The sequence below is a fragment of the Dama dama genome, chromosome 22 (assembly GCF_033118175.1).
Source record: "Dama dama isolate Ldn47 chromosome 22, ASM3311817v1, whole genome shotgun sequence".
Classification (NCBI taxonomy): Eukaryota; Metazoa; Chordata; class Mammalia; order Artiodactyla; family Cervidae; genus Dama; species Dama dama.
The window spans coordinates 31,153,497-31,179,568 of record NC_083702.1 but is presented as its reverse complement, the minus strand read 5'-3'; the positions used below and the strand labels follow the sequence as shown (position 1 = coordinate 31,179,568).

The 26,072-nt window shown below is 40.1% G+C and overlaps 1 protein-coding gene across 3 annotated transcripts in view; it reads left to right on the top strand.

Annotated features, from left to right (window-relative positions):
• ABCC9 (ATP binding cassette subfamily C member 9) overlaps positions 1-26,072 on the top strand; it is a 149,342-nt gene that overhangs the window by 37,788 nt on the left and 85,482 nt on the right. For all 3 annotated transcript variants that reach the window (XM_061125119.1, XM_061125117.1, XM_061125118.1), the window contains exons 14-16: positions 78-220; positions 12,378-12,486; positions 18,193-18,300. In XM_061125119.1, the coding sequence (XP_060981102.1) occupies positions 78-220; positions 12,378-12,486; positions 18,193-18,300 (360 nt within the window). The remainder of the gene's footprint in view (positions 1-77; positions 221-12,377; positions 12,487-18,192; positions 18,301-26,072) is intronic.

The following is a 26,072-nucleotide window of genomic DNA, read 5'->3' as shown; positions in this document are numbered from 1 at the left end:
CTGTTTGGTTTGTGAAATGTAACATAAGTATTTGTGACACTTTCTCCAGCTTTCTCTAAAACGCTTTCTTTGCACAGACGTTTGTGACCCACGCGTACGCCAGCGGGAACAACCTCAAGCCCGCAGAGGCCTTTGCTTCGCTGTCTCTCTTCCACATCCTGGTCACCCCTCTCTTCCTGCTGTCCACCGTGGTCAGGTTTGCAGTCAAAGCCATCATCAGGTACGTGCTGGGATGTCTGGTGTGTTTTGCTCGATTTTACAGAAACACTACTTGCTCATGTTGGCAGTGGTTTAGGCACTTCTGTTGTGTCCGACTCTTTGCGACCCCACAGACTGTAGCCCAGTGGGCTCCTTTGACTACAGGAGTCTCTGGGCAAGAATACTGAAGTGGATTGCCATGCCTTATTCCAGCGAATCTTCCTGACCCAGGGATTGAACCTGCATCTCTTACATCTCCTGCATTAGAAGGCAGGTTCTTTACCACTAGCACCACCTTGAAAGCCCACATGCTCATGGTAGTAAGTTAGAAAATGTATAAAAAGAACATCTTAATCACTGCCCAGAGATTACTTGGTATCAGAGATAACTTGTTAAAACTTTGCTATGAGACCTTTCAGTCCCTTATTTCATGTAAAAATAATTATTCTAAAATAAAAATTTTGAATTTTTTGGTTATTTTTTCCCTCATTAAGACCATATGCATGATATTTACTGGCTACGTGATATTCCACTATTTGGAAGTATTTGAATTTACTTAACGGTTACCACTTCATTGGACATTTAGAATGTTTCTGTTTTCACCCTAACATAAATAACATTTGAGAGAAGCATCTCTTTATCTTTAAACTTTTCTCTGATTATTTTCTAAAGTCAGACTTCTAGAAGTGCCAACACTCATTCTGATAGTGTGCATCTTCTTAAGGCGTTTAATGAGTATGGCCATGTGGTTTTCCATTAAAGGAGATCTAGGTCAAAAGATGTAACAAGTTTTTAAGATTTTTTTTAATGAGTATGGCCATAATGTTTTCCAGCAAAGCTGGGCCAGTTTATATTTTTACCAACAGTGATAATGTTCACATCAACTCATATTTTCTGTTTTATTTTTGTTTAGTTTGGCAAAGAAAAAATAAATAAAATTCCAGACTCACAGTCTCTGCAAATGGGAAGACTTTGCAGAAAAGAGTGCAGTGTTTTGTTCACTTTAACTATACTTTTATAGTGTTTCTGATCAGTGTGGACCTCACCTTCAACTCACAATGTCCCATAATGCACAGCTATAAAAAGATGTGATCTGATAGTAACCATTTCCCCACCATTTTTACTTGTATTATATAATATATATGTTAGAAAACCATGTTATACTACACCGTATGTGCTTTAGTCTCCTATATTTGATAGGTATTCTTAAGATAGTATTTTGCTTTTTGCTATGAAGTTTTATAAACCTTATAAAACCTCAGCATGTTTCATAAACAGTATTTATCGTATTTATATCTGGCCTTTGAAAAAAAACCAAGATGTTGCAATACAGAAATGAAACTGGAAAATTGAAGCCTTAACTATACTAAGCGTAGTGTTGCCACTGCTAGTAATGTGGAGCATCTATCATAAGACCTTTAAAAATGAGTAAATTTCCCAATATTTATGTATTATTGGGAAAACTGGTATTAAATATTCAAAATAACAGAGACTCCAGTTTTAGGCAATAGTATATAGTGACTTAATGACTTAATACAAAATATCATTATGGTGTGTATAACTTGTGTTAGTTGCTCAGCCGTGTCTGACTCTTTGTGACCCCATGGACTGTAACCTGTCAGACTCCTCTGTCCATACTGTTCATGGAATTCTCCAGGTAAGAATTCTGGAGTAGATAACCATTCCCTTCTCCAGTGAATCTTCCTGACCCAGGGATCGAACCCAGGTCTCCTGTATTGCAGACAGATTCTTTTAGCATCTGAGCCACCAGGAAGCCCCAATGGTTAGCTCACTGCATTGTGCGGGAAATGAACCAAGGTAAATGCTTGGGTAGATGGGTGAACTTAACTCAGATGATCATTATATCTACTACTGTGGGCAAGAATCCCTTAGAAGAAATGGAGTAACCATCATAGTCAACAAAAGAGTCCAAAATGAAGTTCTTGGAGGCAATCTCAAAAACAACAGAATGATCTCTGTTTTTTTCCAAGACAAGCCATTCAATATCACAGCAATCCAAGTCTATTTCCCAACCAGTAATGCTGAAGAAGCTGAAGTTGAATGGTTCTGTGAAGACCTACAAGACCTTCTAGAACTAACACCCAAAAAAGATGTCCTTTTCATTATAGGGGACTGGAATGTAAAAGTAGGGAGTCAAGAAACACCTGGAGTAACAGGCAAATTTGGCCATGGAGTACAGAATGAAGCAGGGCAAAGGCTAATAACAGTTTTGCCAAGAGAATGCACTGGTCGTAGCAAACATCCTCTTCCAACACACAAGAGAAGACTCTACATATGGTTATCACCAGATGGTCAACACTGAAATCAGACTGATCATATTATTTGCAGCCAAAGATGGAGAAGCTCTATATAGTCAGCAAAAACAAGACCAGGAGCTGACTGTGGCTCAGATCATGAACTTCTTATTGCCAAATTCAGACTTAAATTTAAGAAAGTAGGGAAAACCACTGGACCATTCAGGTATGACCTAAATCAAATCCTTTATGATTATACAGTGGAAGTGAGAAATAGATTGAAGGGATTAGATCTGATAGACAGAGTGCCTGAAGAACTATGGATGGAGGTTCATGACATTGTACAGGAGACAGGGATCAAGACCATCCCCAAAGAAAAGATCAGAAGGAGGCTTTACAAATAGCTTAGAAAAGAAGAGAAGCAAAAATCAAAGGAAAAATCAAAGATATACCCATTTGAATGCTGAGTTCCAAAGAATAGCATAGAGAGATAAGAAAGCCTTCCTCAGTGATCAGTGCAAAGAAATAGAGGAAAACAACAGAATGGGAAAGACTAGACATCTCTTCAAGAAAATTAGAGCTACCAAGGGAACATTTCATGCAAAGATGGGCACAATAAAGGAGAGAAATGGTATGGACCTAACAGAAGCAGAAGATATTAAGGAGAGGCGGCAAGAATACACAGAACTATACAAAAAAGATCTTCACAACTCAGATAATCACGATGGTGTGATCACTCACCTAGAGCCAGACATCCTGGAATGTGAAGTCAAGTGGATCTTAGGAAGCATCACTACAAACAAAGCTAGTGGAGGTGATGGAATTCCAGCTGAGCTCTTTCAAATCTGGAAAGATGATGCTGTGGAGGTGCTGCACTCAATATGCCAGCAAATTTGGAAAACTCAGCAGTGGCCAAGGACTGGAAAAGGTGAGTTTTCATTCCAATCCCTAAGAAAGGCAATGCCAAAGAATGCTCAAACTACCACACAATTCCATTCATCTCACACGCTAGCAAAGTAACGCTTAAAATTCTGCAAGCCAGGTTTCAAAAGTACGTGAACTGTGAACTTCCAGACATTCAAGCTGGATATAGAAAAGGCAGAGGAACCAGAGATCAAATTGCCAACATTTGTTGGATCATCGGAAAAGCTAGACAGTTCCAGAAAAACATCTATTTCTGCTTTATTGACTATGCCAAAGCCTTTGACTGTATGGATCACAATAAACTGTGGAAAATTCTGAAAGAGACAGGAATACCAGACCACCTGCCCTGCCCTTGAGAAATCTGTATGCAGGTTGGGAAGCAACAGTTAGAACTGGACATGGAACAATAGACTTGTTCCAAATAGGGAAAGGATTACGTCAATGCTGTATATTGTCACTCTGTTTATTTAACTTATATGCAGAATACGTCATGAGAAATGCTGAGCTGGATGAAGCACCAGCTGGAATCAAGATTGTTGGGAGAAATATCAATAACCTCAGATACACAGATGACACCACCCTTATGGCAGAATGCAAAGAACTAAAGAGCCTCTTGATGAAAGTGAAAGAGGAGAGTGAAGAAGTTGGCTTAAAACTCAACATTCAGAAAACTAAGATCATGGCATCTTGTCCCATCACTTCATGGCAAATAGATGGGAAAACAGTGGAAACAGTGACAGACTTTATTTTGGGGGGCTCCAAAATCACTGCAAATGGTGACTGCAGCCTTGAAATCAAAAGATGCTTGCTCCTTGGAAGAAAAGTTATGACCAACCTAGACAGCATATTAAAAAACAGAGACATCACTTTGCCAACAAAGGTCCGTCTAGTCAAGGCTATCGTTTTTCCAGTGGTCATGTATGGATGTGAGAGTTGAACTATAAAGAAAGCTGAGCGCCGAAGAATTGATGCTTTTGAACTGTGGTGTTGGAGAAGTCCCTTGGACTGCAAGGAGATCCAACCAGTCCATTGTAAAGGAAATCAGTCCTGAATATTCATTGGAAGGACTGATGTTGAAGCTGAAACTCCGATACTTTAGCCACCTCATAGAAGAACTGGCTCATTGGAAAAGATCTGGATGCTGGGAAAGATTGAAGGGAGAAGAAGGGGATGACAGAGGATGAGATGGTTGGATGGCATCACCAATTCGATGGACAGGAGTTGAGTTAACTCCAGGAGTTGGTGATGGACAGTGAGGCCTGGTGTGCTGCAGTCCATGGGGTCGCAAAGAGTTGGACATGACTGAGAGACTGAACTGAACTAAACATCTGCTTGGAAGCAGCTATGCTCATGACTATACTGCCACACCTTATCTTATTATAAAGCAAATTCTGATTGGTTACACTAATTCATATCATGATCATTACAATCCTATTCTGTAAGATATGTCATTTGTAACAGACTCTGGAGCGGTTCAGCATTTAAAGCTCAGGCCCTCTGGACTCATCTGCCCTCATTTTCTTTGCTCATTGTTCTGCCTTCTGAAACACTTGTACGGATCACTGACTGATTTCTGTAGCACCACTTCCAAATTAGGCAGTGCCCTGGAAGAGAAGCCACTTCAAACAGTAAAACTGATAAATGGCCAGAGTCTGCTATTTTGGTTCTTATTTTCATTTTCTCCGTTTAATAGTTGCCCCTCTCATTGCTGCCTTCTTAATTGAATTTGACTTTGTGCTACAAGTAGAGATAGAAAACAGTTGATAACTAATAATAGATCACTCCTCTGAAATCAGGAGGTTGCCAGGTTGCAAGCAGTGAAAGGACTTTAACTATGTTATGAAAAAAAAAAAACTAATTAATCTAGGGGTGTGGGTTTCCCCAAGTCCACAGGATACATTCCTGCTGTAGTGAATCCTAGTGAAACTGAGAGTGGATCATAATCCCTGTGTATTTCTGCATTGCACTCTCTCTTCTGTATGTTCCAGGGAATAGGCATTTGCCAGTTTGATAAAGACCAGTCTGTTTTCAGGGCTCAGCTCCAGATTTCCCAAGCCATAGGCCAAATGGAATCAGCTTATAAAACCTTGCTTCTCTAAAGTGAATTTCAGTGGTTGATTTGTGGGTCCTAGGGAAATGACCAGTCAACAGAAGAGGCCAGTGCTTTTTCCCACTGTGTGCTGGTTCTCGGAACCCAGATGAGCATTTTTCCCAGTGTGGACTGGGCTCGGCATTTTCCTCTGCGCCTGGGATCCCATGACCAGTCTTGAATGCCAGTTGGCCCACAGCGAGTTGAAGCAGCCTGTTTATAATTGGAGACTTTGGTTAGCTGATTTTGAAACTGCTTCTCAGGACTGTAGAAGTCCAAGTTATTTGCTACATTCAGATGCATTCTGAAATTTGGAGGGTTAGAATGGGGTGCAACATGTGCATATAAGAGACGTGTAAACTTCTCTGCTATAGGAAAATTCTGTGCCATGGGAGATGTGTTGCCTCAAGAAAATTCTATGCTTTCTTTTAAAAATATTTAGCTTGTTAGATACAATTGTTTGTGGTGCTCAGTGGGTGGGACCTTTACATACATAATAAAATGGAAGAAAGAGGCAATTAAAGATTCAGGTTATCACTTCTTAACTGCAGCATTCCACATCATTTGAGTTCTTTCGACCTTTTACGATGACATGTTCCAGTCTGCATTTGCAAAATGGAAGGAAAGAAGTGAAGAAAAAGTAGGAAAGTCACTAATTTCTTAAATATTAAAATACTTGAATAAGAGTGATTTTTCTCTGGATGCTTGCCTTTCTTGTCTTCTTTGGTTTCTTTGTAAGAAAATAGTTAATGTAAATTGCTTTTCTGGAGGAAAATGTCAGTTGCTATGTTGTATCCTTTATAAATAATTTGAGTTTAGGTTTCTGGTATTTGAAGTATAATGCAGTATCTATGTCCAAAGATGTCATTTGCCAAGGAAAAAATGTGTAAAACGAATCCCTTGCTTTGTTGGAAGATAACTTTGTGTCCTTTCTCTCGTGTACCTCCCAGAGGAAAGTATATTTGGCTAGTCCACTGTGATTACCTTCAATCAAATAAATTGTTACTGATATTTGTCATAGAGCATGCTCACAGGTTGACTTGGTCTGCATTTACAAAACTTTCATGGTTCACATAAGAAAAACACGTAACTGCCAGTAAAAATAACAGTTATTCCCCCAAAACATAGTACCTGTCCGAGATTCTCCTGTGTGTATGTATGCTCAGTCATGTCTGACTCTGTGACCTCACAGACTATAGTCCCCCATCCTCTGTCCATGGGATTTCCCAGACAAGAATACTGGAGTGGGTTGCCATTTTCCCCTCCAAGGGGTTGAACCCACATCTCTTGAGTCTCTTGCATTGGCAGGTGGATTCCTTACCAGGAGTACCACCTGGGAAGCCCCAAGGTACTCAAACTGTATCTAAGCACCCAGATTTAAAAAGTGAAAAAATACCATGGGTGACATAAATTTAAATACACGGACTTCCCCGGTGGTCCAGTGGTTAAGACTTCACCTTCCAATATAAGGGTTGGAAATTAGATCTGTGGTTGGGGAGCTAAGATCCCACATGCCAGGTGGCCAAAAAACCAGAGCATAAACAACAGAAGCAATGTTGTAGCAAATTCAATAAAGACTTTAGAAATGATTCATATCAAAAAAATCTTTTTAGAAACCTTAAATACCTTTATGAATTACCTAGTCGAATAAGAAATTAGTGAAACGTTGAACAATGAAGGTGATGGAGGCAGGATAGGAAATTGGTTGGGATCAAATGTACCTGCTTGCAATACCTGCATAGCAACACCTGCATAGCAACTGTTCAACCGCAAGCACTGTTCAACTACAGGCGTGTTATTTGGTACCTCTGTGGCTCAGGTTCCTCACTTATCAGATGAGCATCATAAGGCCTCCTGCTTATGGAAGTTGGGAGAATTAAATGAGATGATACATGAAAAATGTCCAGCATATTGCCTAAATATATTAAATATTGAACAAATCTCCATTTTACTAATGTGCTACTATTTTACTAAATTCCATTCCATGCTTCAGAGAAGTGTCTTTCTGTGGGTCCACATTCAATTATTAAGTGGTTCAGGTATCTTGCTAAATGCTGGGGATGGCAGCGATGAAAGATGAAGTGAGATCCACAGCAGTCCACAGTCTAGCTGGAGAAACTGGGCAGGGAAGCTGGTTATACCATGGTGCATAATTCTGTGATAGAGCACGACACAGAATGCCATGGGCCATATATAAGGGTCACTGAAGCTTATCAAGAGAGAAAGGAGATAGTCTAGTCAGTACCTTCCAGGGACTAAACTTAATTGCATGTAGTGGGAGAAGGGTCCTGATGTGGCAAGCAATAGGGGATAAAGCTGGAGAGTAAAATCCCAGTGAGCAGAGAGAGGATGCCAATGATGCTGAAAAGTGCAGGGTGGCCATTTGTTATTTTAAGGCGAGGACTGTTTGAACAGATTTGTATTGTAAAAATACAACTCTGGCCGCGTGGTGGCAGTTACTTCACCCCTGGTCAGGATTCATGCATTTTCCATAGTTGTGTTGCCTCTGTGAGTTCTAAAAGGCCCTCATATGAACAGGAAATGCTTGTTGTATTATCTATTTATTCATTCACCAGGCATTTCTTGAGGAATTGCTATGTTATATTTTTGGCACTGGGCTAGATTCTGAAGATGAAAATCTTCTTGTTTTAAAGACTTCACAGTCTAGTGGGAGACATAGACAGTAACAAAACAAACAAAATAGCTGTTCAGGGGACCCTTAGCCAGAGAGCCTGGAATAATGGGGACAAGGGAGGGGAAATGGAGGGGGAGGTTCAGAAAAGTGCTAGTATTGGATCCGCTGAGGTTCACTAATTGGAGCTCCAAAGTGGGATCTTATGAAATGGAAAGACGGTTCTACCCATGCTCCAGTCACACTGGAGCATTGCTTCCTTACGTTCAGCAAGAATTGTTGTTGTTTAGTCTCTAGGTCATGTCCGACTCTTTCACGACCCCATGGACTGTAGCCTGCCAGGTTCTTCTGTCCATGGGATTTCCCAGGTAAGAATACTGGAGTGGATTGTCATTTCCTTCTCCAGGGGATCTTCCCAATCCAGAGATCCAACCCCTGTCTCCTGCATTGGAGGCAGACTCTACCTCTGAGCCACCTGTGAAGACCCTCAGCCAGAATGGGGCTCGTTAATTTCATAAAAGCTTCAGTAAGATTTGTATGTGTGCTAGAAATGGAAAATTGAGTCAACTGATCTTACTTGAATGTCTGAATCATTGGTTGATACCTTCTTTGATTGATTCAACAAGCATTCATTGAGTAATGTGTGCCAGGGGCTACTGGACTTAAAGTTACAAAGACACACGAACTCAGCTGTGTACTTTTGTATACAGAGACATAGTCTGAGGTTGTTTCAAAGGTATTCCTTTGATTGATAAAGCTGTGCTCCTTAAAATCCAGTCTTTTCAAGACATTAGAACAGAATGACAAAGTCTACAAAAGTGAAGAAAGGAGCACTGTTTCATAAGGCATTTCTACACTGTCTTTCAAGTCTGTGTGATCAGGCTTTGCTGTCAAAGACTTAAAGAGAGTGCAAAACCCAAAACTCTCTGTTTTTTTCTTTTTTTTGGTTCTGAAATTATTTTTAAAATATCAGTAATATATATATACAACATACAGTTTATCGTTTAAACCACTTTACAGTTCAGTGGCCTTCAGACTGCCATGTCATTCACACGGTCATGTAAACACTACCACAGTCCATCTCCAGAACTTTTTCATTTTCTCAGATTGAAACTCTGTAATCACTAAACAATAACTCCCCTTGTACCTCTCTTCCCAGGCCCTGGTGACCACCACTGACATTCTGTCTCTATGAAATCTGTGTATTCTAGCTACCTCATATAAGTGGAATTAAGCAATTTTTGTGTTTTTTTGTGTGTGCCTGGCTTATCTTATTTAGCATAATGTTTTCAAGGTTTATTATCCATGTTGTCATAATTCAAATATATTTGAGTCAAGAATTCCAGAACCATGGAGAAAAAGTATGGCAGATGCTCAAAAAATTAAACATAGAATTACCATATGATCTAGCAATTCCAGTTTTGGGTGTATACCCAAAAGAATTGAAAGCAGGGACTTGAATAGATGTCTGTACACTCATCTTCATAGCAGCATTAATCACAATAGCCAAAAAGTGAAACAACCCAAATGTCCATCAACAGATGAATAAACTAAATACAGCATATAAATGCAATGGAATATTATTCAGTCAAAGCTTTCCTTAAACATTTCTTTTTAGTGAAATCTAAAAAAATATTGGGTTGGCCTGAACATTAATTCAAGTTTTTCCTCAAGATGTTCCGGAAAAGCCTGAACAAATGTTTTGGACAACCCAATACAACAAACTTATGAATATAACAGAAAAGAGGTTCACAGATATATAGAGAGCTAGTGGTTCTCTATAGTATTGTAATTGCCATTGGGGAAAGGGAAGAAGGGAGGGGATACAAAGGCGTAGGGCATTAAGAGGTCCAAACTCTTAGTATAAAATAAGCTACAAAAGATATATTGTATAACACAGGTCATATAGCCAGTGTTTTGTAACTATAAATGGAGTATAACCTTTAAAAACTGTGAGCCACTTTACTGTACACCTGTAGCTTATATAATATTGTATCAACTAAACTTCAGTTAAAAATTATTTCTCATATGAAATTAACATGTACACACCACTACTGATATATATAAAATAGATAACCAATAAGGGTCTACGGTATAGCACAGGGAACTATACATAATACTTTGTAATAAACTACAAGGGAAAAGAATCTAAAAATATGTGTGTATATATATATAAATATATTTAGATAGATGCAGATATATATATCTTGATTCCTATGCTATACACCTGCAACTAACATGATATTGTAAATCAACTATTGTTGTTGTTTCGTTGCTAAGTTGTGTCTGACTCTTTGCAACCCCATGGACTGTAGCCTGCCAGGCCCCTCTGTCCTGAGATTTCCCAGGCAAGGGTACAGGAGTGGGTTGCCATTTCTTCCTCCAGGGAATCTTCCTGACCCAGGGATCAAACCTGAGTCTTTTTACTGCTGAGCCACCAGGGAAGCCCCAGGTCAGCTATGCTGCGCTGTGCTTAGTCGCTCAGTCAAGTCCGACTCTGCGACCCCATGGACTGCAGCCCGCCAGGCTCCTCTGTTCATGGGGATTCTCCAGGCAAGAACCCTAGGATTAATTGCCATGCCCTCCCCCAAGGGATCTTCCCAACCCAGGGATCAAATCCAGTCTCCCACATTGCAGATGGATTCTTTAGTGTCTGAGACACCAGGGAAGCCCAAGAATACTGGAGTGGGTAGCCTATCCCTTCTCCAGAGGATCTTCCCGACCCAGGAATTGAACCAGGATCTCCTGCATTGCAAGCAGATTCTTTACCAGCTGAGCTACAGGGAAGCCCCTGCGTCAGTTAAAAAAAAAATTTTTTTTAATTGTTTTCTGTAAATGAAATTTAGAAGTTAATAGATAGACTGCCCCAGTGGCTTTTATTTACCTTCATGTTTCCAAAGAAAGTATGCAGTTTCTATGGCATGCAAGGCTACAGGGCTTAAAGTTCATGGGCAACAAACTGAATTAAATTTACTTTTCTTTTTTATTATCTGTCTTTTTAAATTTTGTATTATATTGTCTTTTTAAATTTTGTATTGTCTCTTGTGTCTCCTGCATTGCAAGCAGATTCTTTATCATCTGAGCCACCAGGGCGTCACCCTTTATTAATAACCGCTGTACACCAAAGTAATTCAGTTATACATACAGATACTTTTCTTCATTGTATTAGTCTGTCACAAAAACAAACTACTGAGACCTACCTGGGGGTACTTGACTACCAGCTCCAGTGAAAAATAAAAAAGAAATCTCTTGTTTCAAGTATATGTTTTCTGGTTTCCTACCAATGACAGTTTTTCCTCTATAGGTGATGCTGCCTGTACCAAGCTGGTTTGTCTACTGTTAGCATCCTAGAGTGTTAAAAGGAGCATTTCTCATCCTTCAAGTTCACCGACTTTTCTTTAGTATATCATTTTATTGATGGAGGGGTGTTTTCAAATTATGTTATTGTTTTCTTTGATTCTTTCTTTTTACTTTGATGCTGTGTTGCTGGTTTGAGAAATTTAGAGTGGGTGGGGTCGATGGGGCAAGGGGTCTTGTGTCCAGCCTCTGGAGAACACAGTAAAGGATGTTTGTGAACTCCTCTTCTAGAGCAGGGCTTCTTAAACTGCATCATGCTTATGAAGCATCTCTGGATCCAATTGAAATACAAATTTTGCTTCAGGAGGTCTTGAAGGGTGGGGGGCTGAGATTTTCTGTTTTGAGGAAGCTCCCAGATGATATTGATACCACTGATCTTGGCTGACATTTTGAGGAGAGGGCCCTGTCTATGCAGGTTGCTGGAATATGGGCAATATATAAGTAGTGCTTATGCAAGGTTGTATAGTGGGTGTGGACCCTTGATCTCTGTGTTATATACTACATGCTTTTACTTACTTCTCTGTACCTTTTCCCCCCTTACTTTTAAAATTAGAATAATGATACTTCCTTTGTTAGTATTATTATTTTTTAGCCACCTTGTTTCAAGTTCCTCTGCAGTCCTTCTGTTGTCTTTGACAAGAAATACAGTTGCAAAAAAAAAGTGCAAGAGTGATTTGGTTGCATTTAGGTTCTGGTTTTTCTAAGATTCTTCCATTTTAAGTACTGAAAGGCCCAAGTCCCATGAGGCCATCAGTCCCTGGCATTCCCTAGCTGAATTCCCAGTGGGTGTTGAAAAATGATACTTAGAGCTGACTTACTTACCATGGAAATGGTTGGAGGAAAAGTTTGTTTACTTAGGTAGAACTTCTTTGGTGGTGGTTTTATTTTTAACCCGTATCGTGTGCTTGTTTGCCTCTTGTAGTGTTCAAAAGCTGAATGAATTTCTCTTGAGTGATGAGATTGGTGAGGACAGCTGGCGAACTGGAGAAGGTACTCTTCCGTTTGAATCCTGTAAGAAGCACACTGGAGTCGTAAGTGTTTTGCTTGTTACGGGAGCTGTGAATAAGGGACCATCCTGAGGATGGATGATTTAAAATGGGTGCAATTAGAAGAAATTGTCAGCTTTACTTGTAACCTATGTGAGGAAAAGGGGCTTCCCAGGTGGCGCTGTGGTAAAGAATCCACCTGCCAATGCAGGAGACTTGAGACATGGGTGAGATCCCAGGATTAGGAAGATTCCCTGGAGGAGGGCATGGCAACCTACTCCAGTGTTTTTGCCTGGGTAATCCCATGGACAGAAGAGCCTGGTGGGCTACAGTCCGGGGAGGTCGCAAAGAGTCAGACATGACTGAGTGAGCACACATGTGAAGAAAAATTACTACCTGCTTCTACAACAAACCTTATAGGTTTAGAATCAACAAAGAAATATGTAAGGCTTATCTTTATAAATCATCAAAAGATTATCCCAAGAGGGACAGCTCATGTTCAATTCAAAAGGAAACAGAGAGGTTGTCTACCCCAAGCTTTATATAAAAATAATACAAAATAAAACTCATGTATCATATTCTTATAATACCTTTAACTATATTATACTTTTCAGCTAAAAACTTGCTTTTTGATGCATTATATCTTTTGATTCATTTAATATATTACATTACCTATATTATTTTCTAGATGAATAGTTTTGTTTGCATGTTGTTTTAGAGTCATAAGATTGGTGACTGACAGAGCCAGAATTGGGTCTTCCCTGGTGGCTCAGTGGTAAAGAATCCGCCTGCAATGCAGGAGATGCAGGTTCGATCTCGGGGTCAGGCTGATCCCCTGGAAAAGGAAATGGCAACCCACTCCTGATATTCTTCCTAGGAAATTCCATGGACAGAGGAGCCTGGTGTGCTACAGTCCATGGGGGTGCAAAAGAGTGGGACACGACTGAGTGACTAAACAACAATAGTCAGAATTAAAACCCAAGTCCTGTGACTCCTGAACCAGTTTGTTCATCCGTTACACAAATATTTACTCATATCTCTGTAAAGCCTGGAAACACTGTTGATATTATTTTTCGTGTTTTACATGGAATGTTACAAGTATTATATATTAGCTTGTGTTTCCAGACTTAGAAACTGCCCTATGCATTGTGGCAAGACCCGTCGATGCAGCTCTGAGCAAGGCAGGCAGGATCTTTGTCGTCACAGGGTTTGCTGTCTTGAGGCAGGAGTCAGATGATAAAAAGTAAAAAGATGAGATCATTTCCCTGTGGGAAGAAAATTAAAGAAGGTGTTATAGAGTGACTGGTGTCCTCAGAGCAGGGTAGTCATTCTCCAGAAGATCCCTCTGAAGAGCTGGTGTTGGAGCTGAGACCTGAATGAAGAGTCAGTACCTCTTCTGCAGAGGCCTAGGAAAGGGGCCAGATCATTTCGGGGGGAGAACTAATAGATGCTGTGACCCTGAAGTGGGAATTAATTTGGTGTGTTCAAAGAGCAGAGGGACACTATGGCTGATGCCTGGTAAGGTAGGGAGAGATAAAATGAACTAGGAGCAAGGATTAAGTGCTAAAAGTTGCTTTGGTTGTGTCCAACTCCCTGCAACCCAATGGATTGTAACCTGCTAGGCTCCTCTATCCATGGGATTTTCCAGGCAAGAATACTGGAGAGGGTTGCCATTTCCTCCTCCAAGGAATCTTTCCAATCCAAGGACAGAACCTGCATCTCTTATGTCTCCTGCATTGGCAGGTGGGTAAAGAACAAGGACTGCAGGTCCTGTAAGCCAGGGAGAGAGTTTGGATTCTACTGACAAGCAATAGGAAGCCATTGAAGGGTTTAAAGTAGGGACACATATAATTTTGTTTATATGTTTAAAGGATCACTTTAACTACTGAGGGGAGAGTTGTCACTGGTGACAAGAGTAGAACAGATGGATCAGTAAAGAGGTCATTATAATGGCATAGCAAGAAATGGAGATGGTTAGAATTTGTTTTGGTTGCAGTGGACCTTGTGAGAAGTTATGAAATTCAGTGTATACTTTTTTGGGTGGAGCTGATGAAGGCTTGCTGATGGATTGAATGGAAATGAGGAGGGAGAAAGAAGACTCAAGGATGAATCCTAGGTTATTGGCTTGAGTACTGAGTAGATGGCAGAGTCAATAACTGAAATAAGGAAGCTGAGAAACGAGTAGGTTGCTGTTGAGGTGGAATCAAGAAGTATATTTCGCACATGATAATTTTGAGATATTTATTGACATCCAAGAAGAGAAGTCACCCTTGGAGATGTAAATTTAAAAGCCATTGGTCATTAGATAATACTTAAAATAATGGGACTAGATTACACCACTTTTGTGAAAGCTGTGTCAGAAAAATTCTGAAGAAAGTCTTTAAAATTAATATGCCTATTTCATAAGAGTAATGTAGAAAGGAGTTTGTCTAAAATTAGTTACAAGTTAATAATTATTCATTTACTATTAGAGAATATGTGACTATATCTACCATTTGTGTAACCAAACAAAAATGGACATGCAGTCTCCTGACAGGAAGGAGTTGAGGCTTGGAGAGCCTTCACAGGAAGTCATTCTGCATTAAGGTTTTCTTTACAGTGTGTTTAAGACTGCTAAAAATACTTAAGACAAGCACTGGGCTGTCTTAGACTTGATTTCTTCTGCTTTCCTGGAGTTATTTTCTTACTCTCTGTTGAGTTAGTTTGGTAAGCAGGTGTGGGTTTTTTTTTTTTTTTTTTTTGTCTGAGAAGGAACTACCACTCATGCTTGTAGATACTGGAGTGACAAAGTCTGAGATGCCTGTGTGCTCTTGTGTGGACATGGACACCAAGATGGGAACACGTCACAGAGCATTTACAGTTTGAGGTAATAGGAAACTCAGGCATTTGGTGAGAACCAACCTTGTCACCTTTTGGGTGATAGTTTCCCAAAGAAATTATTAGATCATCTTTCAGAGACATGGGGATGAGTGGAGGGAGATGACCTCAGGAGAGGGGACAGAGGAGGTCAAGTGTGCAGAGTGAGGGGATTCTGAAGACTCTTTTGCATGAGAGGAGGGGCGCATGAAAAGTTGAACTGAGTGAAGGTTGGAAGGAAAAAAGGATCCCCTTTAGATGCCTCCAATATCTTTGGGGTTATTGAAACCAGACTGGACTTCTGATGTCTTTTGGGGCCATTCATCAACTGCCGACGCGCCAAACCACAAATGACAAACTTTTAGAAACGGAGAGAAAAAAAGCTGTGTGTTTGAAAAGAACGCGAATGGAAACTCCTTCTTGAGAGTGCTTAAGAAGCTATGTATTCTGTAAAAGCTTAGAGCTAAGTGGTTTTGGCTGCCAAATCTCCATGGAGAATTAGTGACTTTCTAGTGCCAGAGTCTCTTCAAATTACATCTGTGAGATTCGGACTCAAATCTCTGTCAACACATCTCCTCCTCCCACCCCTCTCCTTAGGTTTGTGAAGAACATGAAGTCATCCCTTTTGGACCTCTGGGGCCGATTCTACTATAGAAGTTAAGACTCTAGAAGACAGCGAATATATGTACAGATGTAGACAGGTCTTGTGTGGGGAAAATACTCAGCTGAAAGGAGAGTTAGTGGCTCTACCCCATCCCCTGTGAGGTTATCTGCGAGGACTCTGAGAAGAAAAACAAAACTAAAAATGTTGTGAACATTCTCTCTTTTTCTCTCTTTCTTTTTTAAGTTTAAAATGCATTCAGCAATTTCTGTGTGACGGAACCATTGCTAGTTCTTCTCAGTGGCTTTTTAATCTGTGTATTGATTGGCATGTAGCCTAGCATGTGTTATTTAATTAGTTTGATTATGATCTGAGCCACCAGTGAAGCCCTAAAGTGAAAGTGTTAATCACTCAGTTGTGTCCAACTCTTTGCAACCCTGTGGACGGTAGTCCTCCAGGCTCCTCTGTCCATAGGATCCTCCAGGCAAGAATACTGGAATGAGTAGCCATCCCCTTCTCCAGGGGATCTTCCCAACTCGGAGATTGAACCCAGGTCTCCTGCAATGCAGTCAGATTCTTTACCATCTGAGCTACCAGGGTAATGTGGTTGATACACTAATGGATGTAAACTGGATGGCGTTATCCTGTTGGGATTAAATTGCTGGTTATTTGAGGTCATGCATGATTCTCATAATAGAACTCAACAGATTGATCAAAAAAGCTAAACCTAATGTTCCAAAGCCAAAAACATGTTTTGCAATTATAGAATCTTTTGTTTTATAGCTTATTTGATAGTTTTGAAGTGTATAACTATTTAGCTTTGATAGTCTCTATAAGTACTACAGATAGTTATTTATGTTAAAATAGTTGCTTACAAGATTTCTGGGACAAATTTTGAGCTTATATATTTTATGACTTAGAGGTTAACAGAGCTGGATTTTCTACCTTCTCTTCAACCATTTGTCTCTATCTGTGTGAAATTAAATTCAAAATTAGAGAATAACAAAAGCTTCTAGTCATGACCTAATTCGAGTTTAAGTATAGGAAGATTATCTAGCCTTAGGTGACAACCTCCATATTTTGGATGCTTTAGTACTTTGGCTCAGAACAATAATGCTGTAATATCTGAGAAAGACTAGATCATTCTATAGTGCTTATAGATTTCCTTATGAAATAATATGGGTTTCCCAGGTGGTTCAGTGGTAAAGAATCTGCCTGCCAGTGCAAGTGGGTGTAGCTCAGAGGTGGAGCACATACTTCACATGTACAAGGCCCTGGATTCATCCCTCAGCTCCTCCATCTGTGTCTTTGGGGCTTCCCTGATGGCTCATATGGTAAACAATCTGGAATGTGGGAGACTGGGTTCAGTCCCTGGGTTGGAAAGATCCCCTGGAGGAGGGCATGGCAACTTACTCCAGTATTCTTGCCTGGAGAATCCCATGGACAGAGGAGCCTGATGGGCTACAGTCCATGAGGTCCCAAAGAGTCAGTCATGACTGAGCAACTAAGCATAGCACAACAGTGCAAGAGATGCAAGTGACGTGGGTTCGATCCCTGGGTCGGGAAGGTCCCCTGGAGGAGGAAATGGCAACCCACTCCAGTATTCTTGCCTGGAAAATCGCGTGGACAGAGGAGCCTGGCTGGTAACAGTCCATGGGGTCGCAAAGAGTCAGACATTACTGAGTGACTGAGCACACATGAAATAATATACATGTTTGAGCAAAGTAATCCTAGATCTTTATGCTTTTTCTCATTCCACCATGGATCTTCAGGTGACCTGTAGACTCGTCTGATTTATGTGAGTATATCAGACTCAAAATCCTCTTAATTCAGAGGGTGACCAAAAATGTACTGTTGGAACATTTACAAGCCTGATGGCCTAACAAGTAGACTCTAGTTTAACCTAAGTTAGCCTGCTTGCCTTTTGCCATGACACACACTTTTTTTTTAATCGCCTGGGTCTATTCATCTAGAAAAGTAGAGAAAGAATAGCCAGAGCCTAGTTTGGTGCTCAGCATTTTAACTTCCATCATTTGCAAATATCATATCTTCATATTTTCATTTTTCTTAAAAAGTTTCTGAATTAGGTTTAAAATGAGTGTGTAACACTTTTTTATTATTGTTTGCTTTGGGGTGGAGTGGGGGGATGCCATAGAAATAATTAAAATATGCCGTTCACTTTACTTCTTTTTCTTAGACTCTAAATGGAGCAGCAACTTTGTGAGTTAATGTTCAGTAAAACCTCAGTTTTTTCGTAGCACTTCAACTTGTGTTCTTTTCCATTTGGAATGCAGCAGCCAAAAACTATAAACAGGAAGCAGCCTGGAAGATATCACCTGGAAAACTACGAACAATCAACACGACGTCTGCGTCCCATGGAGACGGAGGATATCGCAATAAAGGTTATTTTATGTCCCGAATTTTTACATGAATAGAAGCACTGATGTTACCATTTTATGGTGACATTCTGCCAAGTGTCCCATGTCGTGTCTTTAAAGTCTCTCTAGAGTGGTCACTCATCCTCATAACATTTTCAGAAAATATTCTGCTGAGTTTATAATTCTCAATGCTGCCTAGCCTCCCAACCACAGCTTTGCTCCAGGAGTATGTTTAAATAACTGGAAGATGAATCTTTCTTCTGAATCTGTGGTACACTGGATACACCTAGTATCCAGTGTACTTCCTCTCATACTCTTATTTCATCTACTCTACATTCATCTCTATAAATTAATTTATAAAGAATGCTGATATTATAGGTCCAGTTTTTTTTATTGCTTTTATTTATTTATTTTTTCATTTATTTTTATTAGTTGGAGGCTAATCACTTTACAATATTGTTGTGGTTTTTGCCATACATTGACATTAATCAGCCATGGAGGTCCAGTTTTTAAGGAAGTAGATTACATAGCAATTATCTTCAACCAGGAAAGGCTTAGACCAGGGCTGTGTGTGTCCACCCAGCTTCCCAATATGGCCTTTGACTCATCTCAAACTCAGACTTTTAAAAAAATTTTGTTTTATCAAGATATAGTTAATTTAGGCTTCCCAGGTGGCTCTAGTGGGAAAGAGCGCGCCTGCCAATGCAGGAGACTTAAAGAGATGTGGGTTTGATCCCTGGGTCGGGAAGATCCCCTGGAAGAGGGCACGGCAACCCACTCCAGTATTCTGGCCTGGAGAATCCCCATGGACAGAGGAGGCTGGCGGGCTACAGTCCATAGGGTCACACAGAGTCGGACACGGCTGAAGCAATTTAGCATGCACGCACACCCACGGTAGATTTATAAAGTTGTATTGATTTTTGCTGTCCAGCAAAGTGATTCAGTTTTACACACACACACACATATATACACATTCTTTTTTACATTCTTTTCCATTATAGTTTGTTACAGAATATTGACTATAGTTCCCTGCACTATATAGCTCTATATTGCCCAGCACAGGTAGAGCAAGAGATGCTCAGGGAGGCGTACAGTTAAGCCAAGAGCCACATAGGGTTCTCCTCTCTCTCCTCATTGCCTGATGCCATACCTGTCCCACAATAGGCACTTAACAATTGGAGTAAATGTGTTATTGGATGGAATAAGCTAATGCTGGCTTTCACTTTGTCATTAATTTGATGTGACTTTTGGGCAAAGTGCTTGTCTAAGCCATGGTTTGCCCCGTTGAGGTGGGGATGCCATACCTACCTCAGGTATGAATACTTTGAGGATAACATATATCACCTGTGAATTTCAAAGAGCTGTAGTGATTCTTAACCTTGGCTGTATGTTAGAATCACCTAAAAGTCTTTATATATGTAAAACCTGGGCATCATATTTGAAAACAGCTCTAGTAGTTCCCTAGACAATTATAATTTACCAATAGGATTTGAACTAAGCTATGCAAAAGTAAGTAATGAGACTAGAAAGGATTCTCTATGCTGCCAATTCACAAATATGCTCAGAAAACAACTAATATATTAGTAACTAAAAATCAGTTTTTTAATTGGCATTTTCTATGCAATATTGTGGGAACCTAAAATATACATATTTTTCCATGTGCCTTATTAAATTTATTTTTGTTTTGAATGGGCAAAAGGGAGGCTATCATGATTTTTTTCCTGCAGAATTGACCTTCCATGCACCAATTTCCCCCTCCAAAAAACTGGAAAAAAACCCTGCATATCAATGACCTAGAGTCCCCTGAATGGGCACAATAATTTCAAGTACCCCTGCAACCTTGAATTCATTGTTTATTCATGGTGGAAGTAGCCAATTGGTAATGAACTCATTTGTCTTTTTGAATGTTTTTTGTTGCGAAATACGAAAGTAAATATAACATATATGTACTGTTAAATGAAAAAGTAAACATTTGTGCAACTATCACTCAGTAAAGAACATCACCAACTTCCTCCAAAGACCCTCCAACACACCCTGAACTTCACTCTCTTTATTCTTCAAAATATAATTACCGCTTTGACTTTTATGGTCATCATTTCCTTGAACATTTTTGCTATGTTATGCCTCCAATATTCTTGGGCTTCCCTAGTGGCTCTGACAGTAAAGAATCCGCCTGCATTGTTGGAGACCTGGGTTCCATCCCTGGATTGGGAAGATCCCCTGGAGGAGGGCATGGCAACCCACTCAAATATTCGTGCCTGGAGAATCCCCATGGATTCTCCCCAGAGGAGCCTGGCGGGCTACAGCCCACGTGGTCACAAAGAGTCAGACAAGACTGAGCGACTAATCATAGCACAAGCATAGCTCATGCCTCCCTAAAGACGTACTTCAGCTTTTTTCAAGTTTGAATATATGCATGTATATGTGTGTATTTTTCTTCTGCTGCTCAGCATTATGTGGGTATAATTCACCCATTTTACTGTGTGAAGCTGTACTTCATTTATTCTCATCATTGTGTAGTGTTTTGTTTTATGAATATCCCAGAATTTATTAATCCATTCTACTTTTGATGGGCTTTTGGTTAACTTTTATTTTGAAGCCATTGTGAAGAATTGCTGAGTCATAGGATCTGTACACCCTCAACTTTCTTTCATAATGGCCAGCTTTTCTCCAAAGTGATTGTGCCAGTTTACACTTCCATTAACAGTGACTGAGAATTCCAGCTGGTCTTCATCTCCCCCAGTGCTTCCAATATTTTGTGAAAATGCGTGTTTTGTGTTGGGAGGCAGTGCTGTTGTATCTTGCTGTGGTTTTTATGTGCGTTTTTCTGATTTCTAATGAGGTTGAGTACCTTTTCCAACATATATATTGGCCATTTGTGTATGGAGCTCCTCTTGTGAAATGCCAGGTTATTTGTTCCTCTTTTTTTAAAAAAATTCTGAGTACTACTAATACTTCTTTGGCAGTTGCATATGTTGCAAAATTCTTTTCCCACTTTGCAACTTGGCTTTTCACTCTATGGTATTAGAAATTCTTAATTTCAATGTAGTCTAGTTTATAGAGGTTTTCCTTTATGGCTAGTGCTTTGCTTTTTGCCTCTTTTAAGAAAACTTTCTCTACCAAAAGTTATAAAGATGTTCTATATTGGTTCTTAAAAGTCTTTGAAGCTCTACCTTTTGCTTGTATTTAATTGATTTAGAATTGAGTTTTGTGTTGGTAAGAAGTCAGGTTGAGATTTAGCAGGGGAAATCAGTAATAAATAATTTTAGCCGTAAGTTTAGCAGTAATAAACTTCCTGGTAGTAATTTTACTACACTCAGTAGCAAGTCAGTAAGGTCAGACTTAATTTTTTATGTGATGGTGGGTTGTCCTCTATCAGTGTATCATGTATCAATGATACCATGTCTGAATCACTGTCTCCACTGACTTTTAGTACGATCTTATCACACACATTTCCTTGTTTATTTTTCTCTGATTTATTTGTCTGTTCAGTATTCCACTGCTGTGATTATTACGGCTTTCTAATAAATATTGCCATTTTTTTGGACAAGTTCTTACACCTTATCTTTTTTTTTCTAAAGTGTCTTAGCTGTTCTTGGCCCTTGTGAGGGGAAAGAAGCTTATATCCTCCAGAGCTTACATTTCTTTTTGTACTTCTCTTAATACTTTCACTAGACATTTCCTTACTCCTTGATTTAATGAGATTTTTTTACAAGCTATATTTAATGCAGCATCTTTGCTTCTTTTCACTGGGAGGAAATGGAAATGGTGTGTGTAAGGTCCCACCTTTAAATTTTTAAACAATTATTTCATATTCAATATTCTGTAAATAAAACCATAAGAATATTGAAAGGAATATCAGAAAGAATACGCATATGAATATATAACTGAATGATTTTGCTAATACACCAGAAACTAGCACAGCATTGTAAATCAATTATACTTCAAAAAGAAAACAATTGTTTCAACTGAGGTGAAATTCACATAGCATTAAATTAACCATTTTCAAGTCAACAATTCAGTTGCATTTAGATTTATAGTGTTGTGCAGCCATCCCCTCTATCTGGTTACAAAATATTTTATCACCTCAAGAGGAAACCCCATACCTATTAATCAGTCATTCCCCACATCCCCCTCTCTTGTGCCCCCACCACCTCCAATCTGCTTTCTGTCTCTGCAGATTTACCTATTCTGGATATTTCATATAAATGGAATCATAGAGTTGGTGACTTCGTGACTTTTTGTGTTGTCTTTATTTCTGTCTTTACATTTTTTTTTCTTTTTTTAAAATTTTGGCTGTATGTGAGCTCTTTGTTGTGGTTCCTGGACTTTCCCTAGTTACGATGTGCGGGCTTCTCTTGCAGCGCACAGGCTTAGTTGCCCTGGGGCATGTGGGATCTTACTTGCCCTACTTGGGATCAAACCCACGTCCCCTGCCTTGGAAGGTGGATTCTTAACCACTGGACCACCAGGGGAGTTCCTGCCTTTACATTTTAATTCATTCTTTCCCTTTATCCTGTTCCTCATGCCTGTATCCCTTCATCCCTCCTAACACTATGGTGCTAGCATAATGTGCTCCATATATGCACTTAAATATACTTACATCTTTGTAAAATATGTATTATTGTCATGAGCATTTATACTTTCAGTTTCCTGAAATTGTTTGCTCCTTCTAGCTCCACCACTGCATTCTGCTGTACACATACCTGCCATTCATTTGTCTCCTAATGATGGCTGCTGGGTTGGCCTCCATCCCCACTCCATCGCAGACCATGCTGTGATGACCATCTTTGTACCTATCCTTTTAGGAAAGTTTGCAGTAATTTATATATTAGCTGATTTTCCAAGGTCAAACAGCTAGTTGGGGAAACCAGAATTTTAACTCTGCTGGTAGAGAAGTAAGATGATTTTGTAAAAGGCAAGAGAGAATGGAACAGCCAATCACAGCTGGACAAATTCCCTTTGACCCTCTTCCTTCTCCTCACGTGGATGCTGTTCTGCCTTATACTTCTTTTGGGGACCAAAGCAGGAGATGGCCCTATATTCTTCTGATTCTTCCCTGCAGTTTTCTAACCAAGTCTTTCCTCTCTCACACTCCTGTGAAGGTATAGTGTGTTCTACCTTTCTCGTGTCTATGAGTAGAGGACTTAGTCACTCCCCCACCTTCACTGAAGGTTTGGGTGCCTGTTTCCGAGTCCAGCTTTCTGCCTTAATAAGTGCCACACGTGGATGTGATTTCAACTTCCAGATTCACAACCCATCTCTTAACAGTATGTGTGTGTGTGTGCTCAGTCATGTCCAGCTCTTTGCCACCCCATGGGCTGGAGCCTGCCAGGCTGCCCTGTCCTTCACTGTCTCCCAGAGTTTGCTCAAATTGTTGTAGTTGCTCAGTGGTGTCCGACTCTGCACTCGCATGGATAGTAGCCCACCAGGCTCCTCTGTCCATGGAATTTTCCAGGCAAGAATACTAGAGTGGGTTGCCGTTTCTTTCTCCAGAAGATCTTCCTGACCCAGGGGTCAAACCTACGTCTCCTGCATTGGCAGGCAGGAGCTTTACCCCTGAGCTGCCTGGGAAGCTCCCCGCATTTAGTATCCCAAATCCCTCAATCAACCATCACTTCCTTTCCACAACCTCACCTGTGTTCACACTTGGCCACCACTTGGATGTGCAGCCTCCGTGGCATCTTTTAACCTTTGTTATCCCAGCAGTCACCGGCAACACAACCCTATCCTCCAGCTCTCCCAGACCTTGTCCTTCACTGGCATTGGCTTTTAAGCTCCTTGAAACCTACAGTCTCAAGCCCCACCTTTTTCTCCCAGCACTTTCACATCCTCCTGGAACAGTCCAACTTTGTGACTTCTGGGCTCCTATACCCAGGCCGCTGTGCTCTCTGGAGGAAATGACTCAATGGTACAAGTTGGCATGGCAACAGCCTCATTACCTCCACCCTCGGCTGACCCTTTTGTGGTCCTTGGCAATCCTTTCCCCTGGCTTCCCTCAGTGATTCTCCATCTGCTGCAGTAGCTCTTCATCTGTTACAGTCTCCTCATCTCCTTCTCTCTCCTTCCGCCTCCTCTGTCTGAAGATAACTTCCCTCCCAATCCACTGAAGACATAAAAGCTGTCATGTAGGGCCTCTCAGTTCCATGCTGACCCTCTCACCAGCTAGTCTGTATTTGCACCTTGTTTAGGTCACTGTCTACTCCCGCCGAGAAAGAGGGTTTCTCAGCTTTGGAGACCATAGATTTTCTTTAAGCATCCTTTGTCACTTAGTCACACCTGGTGGGCTACAGTCCATAGGTTTGTAAAGAGTGAGACATGACTGAAGAACCTAGTATACCTGCACACTGTATCTTAAACCTCTGCCCCAGCCAGATCTATTCATTATTTCCCACAACATATTTTATGGTTTTCTGATCATGGGCCTGTTCTCATTGAGCTCTTTATGTTGAATTTCAGCATATTTTCTAAAACTAAGTGACCTTCTTTTCCAAAATGTTTCCTTTTTTTTTAATCTCTGATGTCAGTGATTTTCCTTATGAACTGCTATTACACTTTTGTCTGTTCATTCATGTTAATTGCTCAGTCGTGTCCAACTCTTTGCAACCCCATGGACTGTAGCCTGCCAGATTCCTTTGTCCATGGAAGTCTTCCAGGCAAGAATACTGGAGTGGGTAACCATACCTTTCTCCAGGGGATCTTAATGACCCAGAGATCAAACCTGTGTCTCCCACATTGCAGGCAGATTCATTACTGTCTGAGCCATGAGAGAATCCCCAAAGAACCTGTTCTTAGCAGAGGATGATTATGATCCATCAACCCCTGAGTTATGGCCCCAGCATGCTCCACAACATGCCTCTCTATTTGTTACTTAGCCCATTTTCTCATGTCTTGGTTTAACTATACAATTGACTATAAGCTCCAGGAAAGCAGGGAGAATACATTATACCTTCTTTGTAGCCCACATCAGTCCTAACACAGAGCTTCACATAGACTGAGTGCTCAGCAGATATTTATAAAGTGATCAATAATTCAGTCCTTCCAGGCTATGCTCCTTTCAGGACCAATTTCATGAGTATTTATGTAGATATTAATTAATTTAATATTACTAATGTTATTATTAAGATATAGATTGGATATTACTAAATGCCATACATTTTCCAAGCTAAAGAAAACATACACGGAAAAACATGGCCTAACCTTTTCAGGTAACTTTTGCACTCTTAAGTTGTTCATTTTCAGAACTTTTAAAGGATTTTTTAGTTATAATTTAGACATTACCAATTTATTCTGCAAAATTCCTAAACAAAAATATGCTTAAAAATTTCATTACTTGGGGCTTGGAGACAAAATATTAATTTATGAGCAAAGTATAGCCTTACTGTAGTTTCCTCTAATGTTTCAGGAACTCTCTCTCCTCTCATCTGCCACTATTAACTTTTCCAGTTCTTGGGTTCTGTTATACTTCTTTTGTTTCCCATTTTTATAACTAATAAGACCGTCAAATTTTCTTAATGCTTATTAAAACAACTGAATGCTGAGGATGACTCTAAGATCTTTTTTTTTTTTTTTTTTTTTTGCTGTCTTCCTGATTGTTGAGGTGAACTCCTTATTGCCAAATTCAGACTTAAATTGAAGAAAGTAGGGAAAACCACTAGGCCATTCAGTTACGACCTAAATCAAATCCCTTGCAATTATACAGTGGAAGTGACAAAAAGATTCAAAGGATTAGATCTGATAGACAGAGTGCCTGAAGAACTGTGGACGGAGGATTGTGACATTGTACAGGAAACAGG